The 18802-nt window shown below is 37.0% G+C and overlaps 1 protein-coding gene across 1 annotated transcript in view; it reads left to right on the forward strand.

The window, feature by feature from the left end:
• The window catches only part of LOC149805350 (DNA (cytosine-5)-methyltransferase 3B-like), a 189504-nt gene that overhangs the window by 17667 nt on the left and 153035 nt on the right, over positions 1-18802 (forward strand). Inside the window, exon 3 of the mRNA XM_089949549.1 lies at positions 18225-18463. Coding sequence (XP_089805675.1) covers positions 18225-18463 — 239 coding nt within the window. The remainder of the gene's footprint in view (positions 1-18224; positions 18464-18802) is intronic.

The following is an 18802-nucleotide window of genomic DNA, read 5'->3' on the forward strand; positions in this document are numbered from 1 at the left end:
CGCCACATACATGATTGATGGAAAAAATATTGAATCAGTTCAGAAGGATGTTGATGTTGCTACAACAATAATTGGTCTAGCGAGATATTCTGACGACTTTACAAGATCAGCTGGTCCAACAATGATGTTTGCTAAGGATATCACCGACAACGCTGATCATATCAGGTATGCTAAAATATGAACACCAGTAGGTACTGCATCTGATCCACAACCGGTTGCTGATGGTCCTGAATACGCAGCCAGACCAGCTGCTGCTTTTGATATTGTAAAAGGTGATAGCACGACTTTCAACTTAGGATTTGCAACACGCCAAGCAGCGCTGTCGGGAGGTGATAGAAATTTTTCGTGTGCAATTCCATTATCTCACATCTTTGGATTTTGCAGAAATGTTAGAAAAGTCATCTTTGGAGCTAAACACACAATTGTGCTCGTAAGAAAAGGTAATGATAATGATGCAATCTGGCGAGGTGCTGGTGTTGCTGATGCTGGTAAAGTAAATATATCAAAACTTTCATTGTGGATGCCAGTAATGACTCCATCTATTACTGAGGAACAAAAATTACTATCTTTTATGGATCAAGGTGGTAAATCATTGCTATCATGGTTAACAGTAACCACAGATGCTGCTCAAAGCAATATTAATGGTTTATTTACATGGAATATAGCATCACAACAGGGTGTTTCTGCACCACGACATATTTTTATTGCACTACAAAATAATGACCGGATAAATAATCAAGAATGTTCACATATGATATTTGACAACTTTGGAGTTAGTGAAGTTTCTTTACGGATAAATGGACATCAAGAACCATCCGAGGATATATTGTTAAATTATGCACAAAATCATGTAGCGCGCGCATATCATCGTTTGATGTCATTCATGGGACGTGATCAAAATATAGATACTGGTTTGCAAATATCACAACTAGATTTTACAGGTCTATATCCGATTTATTATTTTTCATTAGAACATCTTGATTTATCCAAACAATCTGTTGTTGATATACACTTTCGAGCTCATGTTACTGCCCCGCCAGGTGCTGGTGCCTTTTACAGAGCGATCGCGGTCATACTTAGCGACAAGGCCATGTTACTTGAAGGTGGCAGTGGTCGAATGAGGGTCGTTGATGCACCGGTGGAAAATCTTTAATCGTGCTATTTAGAAAAATATATTTTATATAAAAATGTCGTATAGTCATGTTAATGTTACTCTGACTCCTGGTCAGGTAAAAAAGCTTCAATCAAAAACCGCCAACAAATGCGGAACTAAAATATCACTAAAACGAGATCAGATTAGTGGTGGTCCAAACAAATTATCGTTGACAAATAATCAGATTAAACATTTCAATAAAGCCCTAGAATCAAAAACTGGAGTTCAATTCCATCTCTCCCCGAGCGCCATCAAAGACATGGTTAAAACGGGTGGTATATTTCCACTATTTGCGGCCATTCCAGCATTACTAGCTGCGGCTGCTCCAGCCTTAGCAAAAGCGGCCGCTGGAGGTGTTGCTGGAGCGGCGGGTAAAAAAATTTTCGAAAAAGCTACTGGTGGACGATATAACAAAAAAAAGGGACGCGGTCTAAGATTACCGGGATCTCGTTGGGGGAGAGGCCTAAGGCTTCCAGGGTCATTTCGTTAAACGTTCCATCATCAAATTTTGATTTACTTGATGCTGCTAAAAAATTAAAAATATCCGCCTTTAGAGGTGTTTTTATGCGAGATCAATTACCGAAACAACCAAACAAACTAGAAACAGGGATTATTAATCTTGACAAACGTTCCGGACCGGGTACTCATTGGGTATCATATGCGGTTGATCCGCGTGGAATTGTCTATTTTGATTCGTACGGGTTAGCTCCACCTGTTGAATTTATCAAGTATGTCGCACCACTCCACGCAACAACCAAAGTTTGGTATTCAACGCTACCCACACAAACAATGACAGATCCGTCAATATGCGGCCGTGAAGTAATTAATGTACTCGACGCTATATCAAAATCATCCAAGCCGCCACATAAAGTCGTGCACGATTATACAAGCAACCGATATGTTGCGCGTAAAGCATTTTAAACAACGGATCTTATTATAATGGTTGATATTTACGGAAGATCTTCTACTGGTAAGAAAATAAAATCCGACGTTGATCTGTCAAAGTATGCGACTAAAGATGACGTCGCTGATATTATGAACCTTGCTGTAGTTGACCCAGATGAAGTTGTTATTTTTCAAGATCGATATGGTAAACTAAAAACCAGCAATATCAGATGGAATGATATAGTCCGGCGAGTACTTGGTGCAGTTACGGATAATATTCCCGTGTTTACTGACGGTGGTAGAATCAGAGATTCAAGTATGTCACTTAAAACCATCAGAGATGAAATTGCAAAAAGTGTTGCTAATCGCGTGAGAAACACCGGTGACACGATGACAGGTGAACTCAACATGAGCGGGAACAAAATAGTAGCTGTAACAGCTCCAAAATCTGACAACGACGTCGCAAACAAACTATACGTCGACGACGTGGATGGAAAACTATCCACGCTACGGGCCGAATATGATGTTCACGTAAACGCGTTCACAAATCTTCGCAGAAATTTTAGAAAAACCGATGATGCCATAAATAAATTCTTCGGTACTCCACACGCCATTGACATGAAACTCGTTGATATCAAAACTAACCTAGACACGATCAAACGAACACAGCAAGACATCGTAGCGGGAATTCCTGAGATTATCAATAAAACCAATTTGATTAAAATTCCAGCTGGAATAACTCCCGGGCACATCACAAACATCGTATGCACGGTATCATCGGGATTTGCAACATGGTCGCAGCAAAATAATACTATCAAATATACCGCAACAACCACTGGCGTGTACAGGCTGTCTGTGTTTAGTGCTGCAAAATTTAAAATATTTACAATGTTTCCATGGCGTCATTCCACCGACAGGTTTTCCGGGGTTGTATCTGTTGTATTAAATATCGGAACCGAAGAAATATTTATCCTGGATGCAGATGATAAGACATTAACCGCAACATCTTACTGGTGGTGTTTGGAATTTGTAGCTGAAACACCTCAATTGGTTACTGCATAAAAATATATATGGACGGTGCACAATACAGATACAATCAAGCGCGTGAATGGCAGGCGACGCTAAAAGATCAAGTCGATCAATATACAGTAAAAGTAAAAAAATATCGACGACGATTGGTTATCGTTGATGTGATTGTTTATTCAGTATCCGCTGTTGTTGCTGGAACCGGTGTAATATTATCAGCGTTGACAACGATGGCACCAGTAGCTGTAACTATCTGTATTTCAGCAGCAACAACTATTGCAGGTGTGCTTGGTATCATCACAAAAAAAATATGTACTTGTATGAACGAAAAGTTATCCGATTACAAAATAAAATTACATACAGCGACGGTAGCATACTCGAAATTATCCTCGTTGTTATCAGCGAGTCTCAGTGATGGAATTATATCTGATTTCGAATTTTCAATGATGACCAAAATATATGACGAAGGTATTAAAGATACAAGTATCAATAATGACAGAATTACTCCAGCAGATCGTGACCAACACAACTCCGCCAAAGATAACAATGATCTCGGTAAGTTCAATTAATCCTGAATTTAGTGTTAATTTTCCTACTGCAATTCCAGTAAAAGAAATAGCACTAGCACAATTACGAGTATATTACAGCTGGCCAAATATCAGATCAAAATCATTTCATGATACACCAGCAAATAATTCGCTTGTATTTACTAACAAGAACAAATCCGATGGAACACCTGACTGGGTTGTTGTTGGAATACCAACCGGCAGTTACCAGATTGAAGAGATCAGTGAGGAATTTGCGCGTAGAATAAAATCAATAACGGGAAAGGAATCAAAAATATCAATTAATGTTCATGAGCCGACGTTGTCCTCGACGGTTGAAATAAACTCGCCTGATTATGCCGTTGATATTTATCAATCTTCAATCAGATCCATGCTAGGATGGCCTGAAATTCCCCCGGTGCATAAAGGACCACCAGAACCAACTCGGGATGATTTTACGTCAAAGACCAGTCTTCGTCATGATATTAAAATGAATTCAGAATGGCTAGATTACATAGAAGTAAAACCAGGATGGAGGGGGGGAACACCTGTATATGATCCTAGAGCTCTTTTGTATAATCTTAATGAACGTGTTATTGCTTTGAATATTGATTCTATATTTGCTTCAATAAACTTAGACCATGAAATACAGGTAAATAATTTACGTGATAGTTTTCAAGAGTATTTATTTGATTCAACATCTGCGCGCGATAATATTATTAGGTACATAGAAGTTTTAAATTATATAGTTAATTCTTCTGAAGTTATCTATAACAGAATTAGAGATATGGTTCTTAAGTCATCAAGCGATTATAAAAAATCCTTCGCAGCCAAGTACAAAATACCCGAAGCTGACATTGTAACGTTTAAGTTTCCTGATTATAATCCGGATAAATTAAGAAAATCTGTCAATGATGTCATTGATGAGTTTTTTCCTAAAATACTCGATGCGTGGAAAAAACTAGCACCATTAGCAGTTGTTCTTAGATATGATAATGATCCACATGGCGGCGGAAGACACGTATCCCCGCGGATCGTTAATATAACACCGACGGTCGCGGTCAATCTGGTTTGTGACGTAATCGATGGCAGCTATCAAATAGATCTCGGAAGATCAAATCAAGCTCAACAAGGATACATCCTGTACACGTTCACACCACAAGTTCCCCCTGGAAATTTAATCGTGCAAGAACCAACTAATCCCGTGTATTTGCGGTGTCACAATAATATGTTAACACGAATCAATTTTAAACTCACAGACCACCTTAATCGCTTGATTGACATACGTGAAGAAGAGCTTGTAATAAATCTGTATGTAAAGTCCTAAGACTTCCGTCGTAAGGACTTCCGTCGTAAAGACTTCCGTCGTAAGGATTTCTGTCTAAGGACTTCCGTCGTAAAGACTTCCGTCTTAAGGATTTCTGTTGTAGATCTTCAGAATCAAATTCGATCAACTTAAAAAAATATTTTATTATTACTGGCACAAATTTGTGTTTGGTACAAATTAATCGGCCCAGGCAACTAAAAAAGCTAGTCGATGAAAGTAAAATTAAAATTTCTATCACAAAAAAAAATAATATTTATTAATTTTCCAGATTTTTACTGAAATTGTACAAATTACTTGATTTTGACTACCAACTACCCCCTCAGAAACATATAAATGCACGAACTACTTGATTTTGACTACCAACTACCCCGTCAGAAACATAAAAATGCACGAACTACTTGATTTTGACTACCAACTACCCCGTCAAAATCAAGAAAGTTCTAACCTTGTCAAATTGTTCCTAACAAATTTTATTTATTATAAATTAATTTTATTTATTAATAATATTAATTTTACTGAGATTTTTATTTTTTTTTACTAAAATACAACGAAATTGCTCAATTTTCCTGATTTTGACTACCAACTACCCCGTCAGAAATCAAGTAGTTCGTGCATTTTTCTTTGATTTTGACTACCAACTACCCCGTCAGAATCAAGTAATTTGTGCATTTTTCTTGATTTTAGTAAAAAAAAAAAAAAATCCTCAGTAAAAATAATATTATTAATAAATAAAATTTATAATAAATAAAATTTATTAGGAACAAATTTGACAAGGTTAGAACTTTCTTGATTTTGACTACCAATACACGTGGTCAGCGTTGACATGGACCCCAGTTACCAAAACTTTCATTTTCATTATCACCAGTAACGAGGTTACCTTGGATCGCAAAACTTTCATTTTCATTATCACCAGTAACGAAGTTACCTTGGATCGTTTCACCAGTAACGAAGTTACCTTGGATCGTTTCACCAGTAACGAAGTTACCTTGGATCGTTTCACCAGTAACGAAGTTACCTTGGATCGCAAAACTTTCATTTTCATTATCACCAGTAACGAGGTTACTTTGGATCGCAAAACTTTCATTTTCATTATCACCAGTAACGAAGTTACCTTGGATCGTTTCACCAGTAACGGGGTTACCTTGGATCGTTTCACGATCTGACATTATTTTTCTTAATAGTCTTATACGGGTACTAATCGTTTTCTTTGCCTCATACTCGTGGGATAATAACGACTTAATTCTTTCTACGGCGGTAGAAAGAGGAACGAACTCCTTCACATGATCATCTTCTACGGTAGCTAGCGACTGAAACATTGCCGATTGAATCCGTTTCATGAGCCTGTATTCAGATGATAGTGTGTGTGTCCCCATGGTTTTACGTTCTTGTAAAATCTCAAAGTCAGAAACTATTTTTTCAGGATTAAGTTCATCAGATATATTAATTCCATCTTTTTTCAATTTTTTAATAGCGACAATTACATCATTGATATTTTCATGGTTCATTATATAATATATAAATCTTTAAAATAAAAAAAAATATCCCAGAACCCCTTCGAGTTCGTCGGGATGTTTCTGGGACAGCACAAACATATAACTTAATTAAGGTACGCTCAGCAAAAACCCACCCATAATAATTAATCCAATGGGTGATACGAAAAATAGGTATCAACCACAAGTCAATATTGTGGGTAAATTTTGCTGAGCGGAGGGGTTCTTGCGGTTCCCCCCACTATTATAAAAATCGCAATTATGCGCACCACCGACAAATTGTCAGCCATGGGGGTTTGATCCTGGACCGCGAGCGCCACAGTCCAATACCATACTGATCGAGCTATCAAACATTGTTACGAACATATGTTTCGGAAGTTAATATATAGCTAGCTATATAGCTAAGGAACCAATATTTACAGTAAACAGCGGTTTCTGAATAATAACGGTTTCTGTATTTAACAGTTTCTGTATTTGTAGCGGTTTCTGGATAATAACAGTTTCTGTATTTATAACAGTTTCTGAATAATAGTTTCTGTATTTATAACAGTTTCTGAATAATAGTTTCTGTATTTGTAGCTGGTTTCCTAAGCAGACCGAAAATCAATAATAACAGTGGCATTAATGCACCAGTCAAAGAACTTTCCAGAATGTAAGTTCAGTGAACACACAACTGCAGGTCAATTACAATGAGTAACGGTTTCTGTTTCACACACAGCTTCCTACGGATCAATAATATTATCATGTGTTGTATGATGGGAAAATATTTAAAAACCATAAATAATACTTATGAGTCTAATGAGTTAGGTTCGTCGGCACTATACGATGTAATTAGTTAAACTGACTAATTACGATCATAAAAAACCAACCATCTACGAAGAAAACTATATATTACAAAGTAATCTCCCTTATGTAATCAAAAATTCAGTAGTGTATGGCGGACCTACTGTGACATAAATTAAAAAAATTAATTCAATGTGGTGATGATAGTTAATAATGTGATGATGATAGTTAATAATGTGGTGATGATAGTTAATAATGTGGTGATGATAGTTAATAATGTGGTTATGATAGTTATTGATACTGAAATGTAATTTTCTGTTTATATTTTTTCGAGAAAGTAGATCTGGTTATATTATCTGCGACGTATTTTACCACACGCGAGTCAATATCAAAATATGTCGCAGCCGCGTTCATAGACTGAAACATAATTTCTTCACCGGTTTCTATGTTTGTAGAAATTACCGCCCTCTTTCCGATTGTCTTACATCTTCCTGTATTACCACATGCAGAGTTCACGCTTCGAGTGACAACACGAAGGTTGTGTAGGGAGTTATTTTGAGTGTCCCCGTCAATATGATCAATAACAAGACCGTCTTTGATCAAACCCCTGTGACACTCGTATGTGAAACGATGACAATGATAATTTTTCTTTCCAACTACAAATCTAAGATAGCCAGTATTAGAAACATAACCAACTGGTCTCTTCAACTTGCAGTGTCTGATGATACCATTAATATTTGATTCATAGTTTGTTATGACAGGATGTGGGACAAATATATTTTGCTCCATTATAATAATATTATATGTTTAAATCATTGTTTGTCTGAAATCTTGATATATAATCCTTCACGGATTTTATAGCGTTTTCACCGCTATTATTTTTTTTGTCATAATATCTTTTAAGCTCTCTGAACCGTTTCCCGCCACACTTTCCACATAATTCTGTCTTTCCTCGCACTCCAATACCACACCGTAGACATGGTATTGGTCCTAGACTTCCTCGTCGTATGTTTTGTGAGTGCATCCAACAAAATTCCTTTCTGCAGGATTTGTTGCATCGATTTACTGAGCCGATCATCAACCATCTACATTGGGACATTGTATATATATATATAAATTTTCTTTATTTAAATATTTGTTTTAATTATATGAACGAGTTTGAGAGATTATCCCAAACTAGGCCTGCTAAGTATAAATTCAACCTTGACAGATTATCTTCTGACTTGCCAGTACGAGATCTGGTTGATCCGAAAAATAAAAGTTTGATCTCGAAAATTCATGACGCTAAGAAAGAATTTTACACGGATGGTGCATCTCATACATGGTCAACGTTCAAGATTATACGCAACACTGTCACGGACGCCACAATGAACGACAAGCGAGCGGCAACTATCATTAACTACATCGCTGAATACGAGGGCAATCAAAAATATTTCTTCAGAGTAAAATTTATTGTATTAACAGAAACAGATAGTTGGATTATCCGTGACAAATATGATCCTGTCCTTGGTAATAATAAAACTATCATATTAAGTAAAAATTCCAGACCGGGTCTATTGACTGGTATTGATAAACCCTATTATGAGCGAGCGTATCCTGTAACAGCAGTTATTTATGGAATTTATGAGATAAATAAAAAACCCAACGTTGATAAACTAGCGCCGATGAAATTTTCAAGGTTAAATTGTGTAGCTGAACGAGTAATAGAACACTTTACAAACGCGATGCGTGGAAATGGATTAACTGATTTAAGGCGTGAAAAAATAAACTCGTGGGCTGATTCAGTTAAGGATACTGGTGCTACAATAAAAGATGTTGCTGGGTTAGGAAAAATATTAAAATTTCCAATAACTGTGGCGACAATAACGGGAGAAGTACTGTACCAGTCGAAATATAAATCGAAAGGAGCTCCAATAAATATTATCGATCATAACGCGCACGCATGGACTAACGCAGTAACAATATTTCCACGTGATCGAACTGTTAGATTTTACCCCACAGAATTATCTGTGGCAGATATGAGTATGTTTGATTTTATCAACGAAATAAGTAAAACCGATCCTGTATCGGTATGGTTATTCAAAAGTAATGAGGAGGGTGAATTTGATCAGTTTGTCAAACCGAACGGTGAAATATATCGCACAGAATCCCTCCATGACGAGATGAAAAATCTTGCGACGTTTTTACAGTGCAAGCACGCGGAAAATACTGACAAATTACTAACTAATTGTTTTACTGTTCCATCTGTTGCGGCTCATTTCGCCAGAGAACGAAATTCATGGAAACCAACACGATTTGATTTACTCGAGGACGTACGCGCAAGTTGCGTCGAATATGGACATGGCGGATTATGGAATACCAAATACAATTACAATGATGTTATTTCGGTTGATATGGTTGCATGTTATCCAGGAAGTTTTCTGGGATACGGAGATTGTTCTACGTACTTTGAAAGATTTGGTCACCCTACAAACGAGATGACGCGAGTGGCAATTAATGGACCATTACCTGATTTTGATCTGACTGGATTCGCCTGTATTGAGTCGTTCGAGTTTAACGAAAATCTTCACAAGATTTGTTATGTTTGGTTTGGCAGACATTTTTGTGAAAAACGTTGGGCACCTATAGTTTTGTTGCGATATATGCTAGATTGTGCGATACTGACATCGTTGGTGGTCAGTGAGGCAATTATATCATATCATGCACAGACCAAAGTTTGGTTGCCCATGTCAGATTCTGAAGTTATCAGCGAGTTTAAGGATGATATTCCTAATAAACTCAAAACCGCAAAAGATCTCGGTAGAAAAATTATAGGTAAATTTACTCAAGGTGGTGCATATGATTATAAAAGACATCACGCACGATTAATTCTAGATGATGCCGAGTACGATTTTATAATCGCTGATACAACGGCGAAAAATACGTTTGTAAATCGAGAGAGTGTTTATTTATCCGACGGAACAAAATTAGGTACGATCGTTAGTTACATAAATGACGTATCCCCGCAATATACTCATCTAAGATCTTCCATGTTGGCTTATGTTTCTATAAATTTATTATCGATGATTAATAGATTTCCTGAGACCGCAGTCAGAGTCGCAGCAGACTCGTTTTATATTTCAAGTAAATATTTAGAACTTGTCATGAAATTTACAAGTAATGATGAACGATGGGGTTCGTGGAGAATAAAAAAGGAACTATTACACAATTACACAGAATCAGCAGATGTTCCAATGAGAGATGTTTATCGTGAGGGTAATAAAATATCAGAAATGTCGAAGGCACCATCGTTGAGTGATCCAATAACCAGATATAAGACAGTATATCTCAATGGACCTGGTGGATGCGGCAAAACAACTCGAACGATTAATGTTTTTAGAAATTCAGATATGATCGTGCTGACACCCACACATAGACTTGCACGTGAGATGAAACAGCGGCAAGTACAATCGTGTACGTATCATAGTTTCTTCCGATGGCGCGGAGATACATGGACTCCTCAACGGATGGGAGAAAAATATATACCTAAAATAATTATTTGGGATGAGATATGCACGGTGTCATTGGATACATTAAAAATGTTTCTTGATTGGTTGTTGACGAAAAATACCGCTATAATAATGTGTGGCGATCATGGTCAACCGCCGCCCTTTGTTGGACCATCTCCACATGATTGGTTAAAAAATTTCGTTGATTATTACGAAGAAATAGACGATGATCATAGAGCTCTTGATGCAAATTTGAAGGAGTTTAAAAAATTAATCAGATTACAATCAAACAAAATTCAGTGTGAAATAATACGTGGAGTGATCTCAGAGACATCAATGAGTGATTTTTTGAACTCATGGAGACCCACCGATTTGATCGTAGCAAGTAGAAAAATAATCAGAGACGCTTTACAACAACAGTTATTTCAGCTACATAAAGAACAATATTCAGAACTACCCGTACCGTTGTGTTATAGACCATCAGATACACGAAAACAGAATATTAATGTTGATATTCCAGGACAGACAGAGTCAAGGAAACAGAATCTCGTATTAAATGATATTGTCGCCGTTGATATCAGTGTGGTCGAAGATGCATTACGCGCTGACAAATCTCCATGGGTGTTGGGATACGCTATGACAATCCACTCGTCTCAGGGATTAACTATTTCTGACACACGAGTCTGGATTGTAGACGATCGCATCGAGTGGTCAAATTTAGTTTATTTAGCGGTATCGAGGGTCAGAAATATATCTCAATTACGTAGAATTATAATTCCTGAAATCGTTGATAAATTTAACATCATCGATGATGATATAATAAGAAAAAAATTAATCGGATACAAACAATCTGACAAAAAAAATAAACGTGACTTTGATCTTGATGTTGAATTTATTATTGAGTTAAAACAGCAGCAGAATAATCATTGCACCAGTTGTAATTGTATAATGTTATGGCGGTATTCGAGTAATGATTCAAGACAATTTACCGTAGATAGAAAAGATAATAGTCGCGGTCATACACGAGAAAATACCATGTTAACCTGTCTTGAGTGTAATCGACGTCGGGGTGCAGGCACCCTTGGCGCTAGTTAAGTGATCGAAATCACCGGAGTGATCGCGGTGGTAGTTGTGTATCCGCGGGAATTATTTGTAGTTGTTCACGCGTAAATCCACGTTGAGGAGCAGCAGAATCTAATCTGTAGATTGCAGGTCTGGAAACGCCTACATTTCTTCCAGTGGATCTTGTCACGGTAGATATTTTGTGTGTGGTAACACTCCAAATAGGATCAGTTGCTCTCGCTTTACCACCTTCAAGTTCACCAGGCTCATATAAATATCTGACTATAACATCACCTAATATTTTTTGTTTTCCAGCATCTTTCCGTTGTGTTGGTATATTTTTTTTTGTGACCGCGCTAATGGGTTTCATGTTGGTTGTTCGTGTGATCTCATTATTTAATGCAGCTATCACGTTTGGTAATCTTGCCACCCATTCGCGAGATCTTTTATCCTGAATAAATTCCCTCGCGTATTGATATCCAAATAACCGTTCAGCAAGTGTTCGATTAAATCGCTCAACAATTGCTTGATCACGATGAATTGCAGTATGACCTCGTCGTATTTTGGTATTATGTTGTTTCATCAACGATGATACTGGACCAAGAAATTCCTTACCAGGATCAACCTGTAGTAGCTGTGGCCATCGCAGACCACCTCGTGGTCCGAGTCCTCGTTGATAAATTCGTTCAAACGCATCGGCTACTTCAGATGATGTTTTTGCCGATAGCGGCTCTGCTTCTTTATATCTACTTGCAACATCAACTACGGTTAGCGCGTACTTGTAAGTTTTTCCACGCACAGTATCATGCGGTAAAAACAGAATATCAGCTTGATGAACTTCATTAGGAACACTGACATCGAAATACGAGTACTGAATTTGTTTAGGACGTGGTAGATAAATTTGCCATATTGCTTGTTTAGATAACCACGTTTTAGCAGTAGAATGTTTAACCGATGCTGCATCAGCGAGTTTACCAATTGCTGCTTTGCCTCTCCAGTATCCTCTCGGTGAATAATAAATTGATTCCATTATTAATTACCAGCCCCAATCGCTAATTTACCTTTCATCGAGGATCTTACTAACCAATTAGCTAATGATTCTCTAATATTTTTATTTTTTATAGAATTTAATGAATGAATTAATTTTACATCTGCAATATGCCTATCTTGTAGATTTTTACTTTTATAAGCTACATCATGAACATGACAAGCTCGATCAATAGCGTTTATTGGTTCCTCGCCTGGTTTTGGTTGATCCTGATTATCAAGCCTGATATCGAGTCTGGTACCAGGACCGCAATAATTATATCCCGGTAGATGTTTTTCTCCGCTGTATTTAGCCCATGGAGCACCTGGAAACTTTGACATCAAATTAGCAATATCACCACCGCGCTTATTAGGTAAAAACGAAAATTTCTTTCTACCGCATATAGAACATTTTCCACCGTACGCTATTTTTTTATTTTTTGTTGTAACCGTAGCTAAATCAGTAGTTGGAGTTTTAACTTTACAGCGTAAACAATATAAATTCATGTTATAATATATATGGATATAATTGATTTCTCAGCAACTCGGCAACGAGAGCCAGTTAAGCATCATCCTGCGCTACCGAACTCCATCAGAATGATTATCATAGGACCATCTGGATCGGGTAAGACGCAATTATTACTTAATCTGATAATGAGATGGTTGAAATGGGATAAGTTGTATTTAGTAGCACCATCCGTTGATGATCAACGATGTTATGATGTACTTAAAGATTTCAATGAAAACGCGCGATTACTGGATGAAGATAATGATGTTATAGAGTTTATAACCGATATTGATGAAGCACCATCCGTAGATTCCATAGACGGATTTATTAATAATTTAGTTGTATACGACGATGTGATGCTAGATAAACAATCAAATCCAGCCAGAATATTTTCCCGAGGGAGACATAAAAATACAGACGTGATCTATGTTACTCAACGATATACACAAATACCAAAAGTGATCAGAGACAACTGCAACATTTTAGTTGTGTTTAATGGCGTAGACACACACACGTTGCGAAATATTCATCAAACTTGGTGTGGTGGTGACATGGATATAATTAAATTCAAACATTTCTTCTCACGAGCGCAAGCTACCCCGCATGGATTTATAACAATAAATTTACATGATCCAAGAACAAGATATCGTGTGGGTATTGATAAAATATTTGGGTAACAGGGGTGATGATAAAATTAAATTTAATTAAACAGATATCATTAATATAATGAACAACTGTGCGTGGCTGCGTCAAGGAACAACAGATAAATGCAACAAAAGGTGCCGTGGAGAATATTGCAAGAAACATAATTATCTTATAAAGAAAAACCCTCATGCTGGTCCACGAAGATGTGTTGGATGTAACAACGGCGTTAGAGGATTATATCAGATTTGCAAAAATTGCGGTGGAGATCGATATCGAAGTTTGATGAACTATTACAGAAAAAGAAAGAACATAAATCCCAAAATAGAAAAACCACCATCAGAACTTGAATATTACTTGAAACATAGAACAAATTCCGAAGATTCAGATGAAGATGAAACAGATGAGGAGAAAGGACAGCGAGAACGTGTTGAAAAATATTCATCAAACTTGGTATGGTGGTAAATTAATAGCAGCAGAGAGGGTACCTACCAACGTTGGTCGTCAAAAAAATAAACAAGAAATAAATAAACACGTAGAGTACTTTATTTTTTCAGATACTATTTCGAACTGAGGTTTTATTAGCACAATCGGTCATTGCAAAAATAAACATCTCAAGGAAAGTTCATTTGTAAAATCTGGACCTTTCTACGAGATGATTTATTTGTTTGTTTTATTTGTTTTGTCGGAATTCTATGGTCTGTTCACCCTCTCTGCTGCTTGGTTGCTTATAACATGGTTAGGTCTATAACACGGTCGGGTTCTATGGCTCCCAACTACGTTGTGTTATAGCGGGGTCACACTGTACTTGGCATTGTTTGCATCCTATGATAACTGTCAACTCCCTACCCTAACACACATCCTGCATCTCCCACACTTTGGGATCTTTCCTGGCCAATGCCTTAAACCTCAAGTACTAACATTGGACAGAGCTTTTATTTTCCTATTTCCCTCAAAGCCAGCAACCATCTGTTTGGCCAAGTTCATTCTAATTTAAGCAGTGTGGGGTTTTTTCTGGACTTAGTTTTGAGCTATTGATTTGGTGACTCTTTCATACAGATCAGGGCATTACATATCGCTGTATCAATGAGAAACCAAAAAAGGTTTTTCCACCATTTCTTTGCCTTATGGCAAGAACTGTATTGCATTCTGTTTTGGTCTGCAATATCCACTACCCCACCAACCCCCATTTATTTTTCAAATACTCATCTGCAACTTTTGGGCAAGTTACTACTTTAAGTCGGCCAGTTTTTTCTCTTCGAGTTACACTGGATAGCTGTGTATGATCCATGTTGTTAAATAAAATATGCACAATTTTCTTGTCTTTCCAGGCAGCACAGACCAGTCTTCTTTTGCATGATTTTCATATCCCCCGGCTTTTTAAACTACTGTTTTTTTTAAAGGTTCTGGCATTCCTTTCCTAGTTCCTTGGACTGTACCACAACAGAAGAGTCCATCCCAGTGTAAATCTTCAAATAATTGGGGATTTGAAAAGAAATTGTCCATATAGATGTGGTGGTTTTTATTATTTTTTTGGTAAGGTCTTTCACCACTCTAGATCCTAATCCTTCTGTCACTCTCCCATTCTGTCCATTGGGCTTTCCAACATACACTTGAAATTCATGGATGTATCCAGGCTGGGGATGAGCTCTTTCCCAGACTTTAATGCCAAATTTTTTGTTTTGGGCTGGCAGGTAATGCTTAAATGACTGTCTTCCTTTATAAGCAATAATGCCTTCATCAATTGACTGGTTTTTGGGAGAGTCATAATTTTCCAGGCATTTATGCAAGATTGTGTCATAGAATGGTCTTGCATGGAAAATCTTGTCATGTCCTGGTTGGTCTCTAGGTAGGTTGACGCTTGGTGTTCCTGGGATCCCAAAATGTACAGATGTCACCCAGGCTGTGGAATATTTGAGTATTGGCATAATACTCGTGACGATGTATATTCCAAGATATACCCATATCTCCATGATGCTGGTTTCATATCATCTCAGGTCTTGTTTTTGGTCCACCATTTTTAAGGCATAATCGTTTGTTTCTTTCACAAGCTTTTTCACCAGACATTCATGAAAATTCTTGAGATAAAAATATTTCTCATTGCTTTGTGGTCCAGGCTCAATAGTTGAACCAACATGAGAATCAAAATCATTGATCTTGAACACAGCGAGGTCATAACTCCTTTGTACAAGTGGGACTATGTCCTTCTCGTCATCCGATTCAAAATCACTTACATCTGGTGTTGAAATGGGAGTAAAATCAATATTTGATCCATTTTCTAAGAATGATCCATTAAACTCTGATATTGCTTGCACTGAACCCTTCAAAGTTGCTCATATCTGTATCGGAATCTATCTTTGTTTATCTCAACTAAACATGTTTCATGCCCTTTCAGTGTGTCTAAATTTACCTCTCAGCTTTCAAGCTTGTATCAAAATTGTGAGTAAACAGTCCTCTCATTGGTGATGATAATCAAAAATATGTAAACTTCTGTACTTTCAGCCAATCAGCATTTAGTTAACATAGCTATCACGTCCACATAGATGCGACACGGGTTTTGAGTACTGCTGAACTATATGCACATAAGCGACACTAGGGTTGTAAACAAGGTTTTTCGACACTGCATATATGCGTTAGTGGGGTTCACGAACTATTTACAGGTGACGCTTAGATGCGGCAGTCGTAGCTAAAGGGTTAAATTATGCAAAGCAAATTAAATTTTATGTCAGGAACAATATTGAATAATCCAAAGTTATAGCATATTGCTCCAGACATAAGCACAGTCCATGTTGAATGATGGTGCGTTCGGTCAAGATATACTGCACTTTCAGTTGAAGTTTCTATTGTTTTGTCTGAGAGGATGGTACTTAATCACTAAGAACATCCACTTAGAGAGTTCTATGATTAAATACTCTGAATTAGTCTTGGTCATAAAGCCGTTTGATTCAGAAAGGCAGAATCTTTAGGATTGAGACAGAGTCTTGTAGCACAAATTTGTGTTTTTTCGGAATGTTTACAAAATGCACAATCAAATTATTAAAATGCAGTTCGTTCCATAATAAAATACTGTATATGTTACATTTTTGTCAAGAGTGCTTCCTACAGCAGTCTGCTTATTTTTTCGCAGCCCTTCATAAGTTGTTGACAATTATTAATTGGTGATAAAGAACAAAAATAAACAGTCTCAGTTTGGACTGACAGAATATAACCTATGTCTCTGGGTATTCCAAATGATGGAAATAAGTAGAGTATTATTTTTGCTGTAAACCTGCAGTTATTAATTGGAAGAGATAATTTACGTTGGACTGGGGAATAGCACCAGGAAAAGTAAAAGCAATGTAATTATAATGTAATTCTTGCACAGTTCAAATTACTTTATGCCCCAAAACTACACTGTTGACCCTCTGGTGACCTTCAGAATCATTTGGAAGCTAGAACATGACATAACACTTTCTAAATTTTTAAATTATATTTTATATGCTAAAAACATTTGGGCAGATGCACTTTTAATTTGCGTTATGATTTCTTTCAAGTGTATCTCTGCTGGTTCCTAGATTAAATTACCTTGTATGTATTGTAACTAGTCTGTTTTTCAGGCTGTAAGTGACCAGCCTAATCCATATCATTTGCAATCAAGCTCTGCTCATGGCACAATTCCAGACAAATGCAGATGTGACAAATACTAGTATAGAAAATTTAGCAGTAAAATTATTGTCAGCTAAATTACCATAAATGCAGATCTGGCTCGTGGTTCATTACTTAATATAAACTATGACGAGAAAAAATAAAACTTAAGACTCACTATCTGTAAATTTGAGGCCAGGCAACATGTTGAAAGCTTATTTGGTGGCTGAAAATGTTAACAGTATAGTCTGCTCTAGGGTACACTAATAAAAATTGCCTTGGCTTCTTGTTAGCATTACAGTCCTGAACTAAAACCTTAAACATTGGTCATCTTTTCCTATTAATTCCCAACTCTGTTTTATTTCAGCTCTCACCGGCTAAGGTCACCAAATTATTATTACTTGGCAACCTTAAAGTTGAAATGGTCATCATATTTTTCAGTTATGCTGCCATATAGTTACTAAAGTTTGAATCGTACTTTGAGTCACAGTGCTACTCTTTAACTGGATTTGTCACTTAAAATGCAGAGTTTTGAAAGGATCTACATTGTGCTGTAATAAAAAAAGCAGTTGCCTTTCTTGTAAATACAGAGACATTTGGTACAGAGTAAACAAACTCTGAATTTTGTGAATCTTTCAAGTAATATGTTTTTTTATTGATTACAGAAGAATCATCTATGGTGCAAGTGCTGCCAAACAGAAAGAGGAGTGCTGAGCCTATAAATCTACAACCGATGAAAAGGACTGGAAAGCCAAGTTCAGACTTTGGGAAGAAATTGGTCAGCTGCATGCGGAGTAGAAGCACAGTATCCAATTCTTCCCTATCTAAAGAATCCTTCCCATTTACTGCATACAAGTCCACAGGATTTGATACGAGAAAAGATAATAATTGTAGTGGCTTAAAGGTACTCTAGATTCATTGATAAAAGGTGCACATATTGTTGGGATTAATGGTGATCTATCATTTGCATAGCTGCCAAGTGTCATTTTTCCCATATTTTGAAGCTGAATATAGGTGTACGTTGTTAACCCTTTACCTCATGCAAGCCCCTTTGGACGCTTCTACTCCAGTCGCATGGTAGAGCCTTTTGATGCCTCTACTCCATTTGCATGGAAGTGCCTTTTGATGCCTACTGTAAACATCTGCCATTTTTAGCAGGTTTTCATAGCGCCACCTTAGGGGAAAACCCCCATTAGATACTTCATTCATTGCTATGAGTGACCATTACGTCAGATCACGTGGT

Source organism: Sinohyriopsis cumingii, chromosome 2 (assembly GCF_028554795.1).
Source record: "Sinohyriopsis cumingii isolate HCF-2022 chromosome 2, ASM2855479v2, whole genome shotgun sequence".
Taxonomy (NCBI): domain Eukaryota; kingdom Metazoa; phylum Mollusca; class Bivalvia; order Unionida; family Unionidae; genus Sinohyriopsis; species Sinohyriopsis cumingii.